The sequence below is a fragment of the Lactuca serriola genome, chromosome 7 (genome assembly GCF_051521515.1).
Source record: "Lactuca serriola cultivar US96UC23 chromosome 7, Lser_US96UC23_V15, whole genome shotgun sequence".
Lineage (NCBI taxonomy): Eukaryota > Viridiplantae > Streptophyta > Magnoliopsida > Asterales > Asteraceae > Lactuca > Lactuca serriola.
The window spans coordinates 54,216,136-54,218,433 of NC_136414.1; the positions used below are offsets into that span (position 1 = coordinate 54,216,136).

The 2,298-nt window shown below is 37.7% G+C and overlaps 1 protein-coding gene across 2 annotated transcripts; it reads left to right on the forward strand.

Annotated features, from left to right (window-relative positions):
* Positions 1-1,991, forward strand: PAO5 (polyamine oxidase 5). Of its 2 annotated transcripts, XM_079009778.1 has the most exons (2): positions 1-516; positions 595-1,991. In XM_079009778.1, the coding sequence occupies exons 1-2, from the start codon at positions 197-199 to the stop codon at positions 1,814-1,816; spliced, it is 1,542 nt and encodes a 513-aa protein (XP_078865904.1). In that variant the 5' UTR covers positions 1-196; the 3' UTR covers positions 1,817-1,991. The 2 variants fall into 2 exon arrangements, with proteins under 2 accessions (XP_078865904.1, XP_078865903.1); XM_079009777.1 differs by having other exon boundaries at positions 1-1,991.
* The last annotated feature ends 307 nt before the right edge of the window (positions 1,992-2,298 follow it).

The following is a 2,298-nucleotide window of genomic DNA, read 5'->3' on the forward strand; positions in this document are numbered from 1 at the left end:
TTAAAGCACTCACCAGCATTTATATATTCTCTCCAAAACTAAAGACTAGGGTTCATCAGTTAGAACCCTCCACTCCCACTTCCTTTCTTCGTCACTCCTTTTTCTCAAGGCGACAAACATAATCCATTTTTCTTGAAACCCCACAAATTTCATTTCACAGAAAAAAGTTGAAAATTTTATTGTGTTGCAAGGCAAAATGGTGGTGAATAAGCCAAGAATAGTAATAATCGGGGCGGGAATGGCAGGTTTAACAGCTGCAAACAAGCTCTACAAATCCAGTTGTTCAAAAGAAGCATTTGAGCTTTGTGTTATTGAAGGTGGGAATAGAATTGGAGGTAGGATTAACACTTCAGAGTTCGGTGGTGACAGAATTGAAATGGGTGCTACTTGGATCCATGGAATTGGGGGTAGCCCGGTTCATAAAATAGCTCAAGAAATCAATTCCTTGGAATCAGACAAGCCATGGGAGTGTATGGATGGGTTTCTTGATGACCCAATCACCATAGCTGAAAATGGGTATGTGTTAAATCCATCTCTTGTTCACCCTATTTCAAATCTCTTCAAAAATCTAATGGATTTTGCTCAAGGAAAAAGGAAATCAACTCTGGTTGGAATCGGGAATGGCGGAGATGGGATTGGGAATATGAGTGTTGGTTCTTTCCTTAGAAACGGTCTTGAAGATTACTGGGAAACGGAATCAAGAAAGGAGAAAGACGACGTGAATGGGAATGGGAATTGGAATCGGAAGTTGTTAGAAGAAGCAATTTTCGCAATGCATGAAAACACTCAAAGAACTTATACAGCTGCTAATGATTTGTTGAATCTTGATTATAATGCAGAGAGTGAATACGTCATGTGTCCTGGTGAAGAAATCACTATCGCTAAAGGATACTCAAGCATTATACAATCATTGGCATCTGTTTTACCATCTGGCGTCATTCAATTAGGTAAAAAAGTTGCCAAAATTGAGTGGAATCCCGAATGTGAATTGGGAATAACAACAGAAAATGGTCATGAAGGTACAAGACCAGTGAAGCTACACTTTCTTGATGGTACAACTCTATCAGCCGACCATGTTATTGTCACAGTTTCATTGGGTGTACTCAAAGCCGGAATCCGTGATTCCAACGATTTGGGTATGCTAAAATTCAATCCCCCACTTCCAGATTACAAGATTGAAGCCATTTCAAGACTCGGGTATGGTGTAGTCAACAAGCTTTTCTTGCAACTAAGTCCGGATTACACAGATTTCGACCAATTCCCATTTCTACAATTCCTATTCCACCAAAGTGATTCCGAAGTTAAGGACCCCAGAATCCCATGGTGGATTAGGAGAACAGCTTTTGTCTCACCAATTTATAAGAAATCAAGAGTGTTATTATCTTGGTTTGCAGGTGAAGAAGCACTAGAGCTAGAAACACTCCCAAATGAAGTGATTCTTGATCAAGTCTCCACAGCTTTATCTACCTTTTTGCCAAAATTATCGGATTCCCATGAACAATGTAATGGGAATGGAATCAAGAACTCATCAAAATTGAAACTTGTTAAGGTTTTGAAGAGTCAATGGGGGCATGATCCACTCTTTATGGGGTCATATAGTTATGTTGCAGTTGGTTCAAGTTGTAGTGACATGGACACATTGGCTGAGCCGTTACCTAAAACTGGTTCGCAGTCACAGTCACAGTCACATCAGCTTCAAATTCTATTTGCTGGGGAAGCAACACATAGAACTCATTACTCTACAACTCATGGTGCTTATTTTAGTGGTATTAGAGAAGCCAATAGGCTCCTTGAACACTATCATTGTATGGATTAGAATACTATAATGGGATGGAGGGGTATTTTTGTAATTTCCTTATTTTTAATTTTTTGAGATTACCCTTTTCTCTAGTGACTATCATTCTCAATGTTGGGGAATGATAGGGAGAGATGGAGACATTTGCAAGATGGGTAGTGAATGATTTATAAAGAAGCTTCTTTTTAGTTTTCTATTGAGCTTTTCTTGATATCTTTGGATTTTATGTTTGTAATTATCTTTAATCAAAACCCTTTGTTGATCTCTTTGGATTTGTCATTATGTTTGTAATTATCTTTAATTAAACTCTTTTCCTAAAAGCAAAAGTGTAACATTCTAATACTGTTATGTCGACTTGTATATCATGCAATCACATGTTTATGTTGCTATAAGTTTTTCATCTAAAGATTCTAATCATCTCTAAAACGATTCGGAAGTTTTTGATCTCAATATCACGATAGACATGATCCGTTGAAAACGGTCCTTTAGTTTTGGAATTTTCT

What these genes read in the sequence shown, in the direction of transcription:
- PAO5 (XM_079009777.1), top strand. Translation starts at nt 197, where the DNA reads ATGGTGGTGAATAAGCCAAGAATAGTAATAATCGGGGCGGGAATGGCA.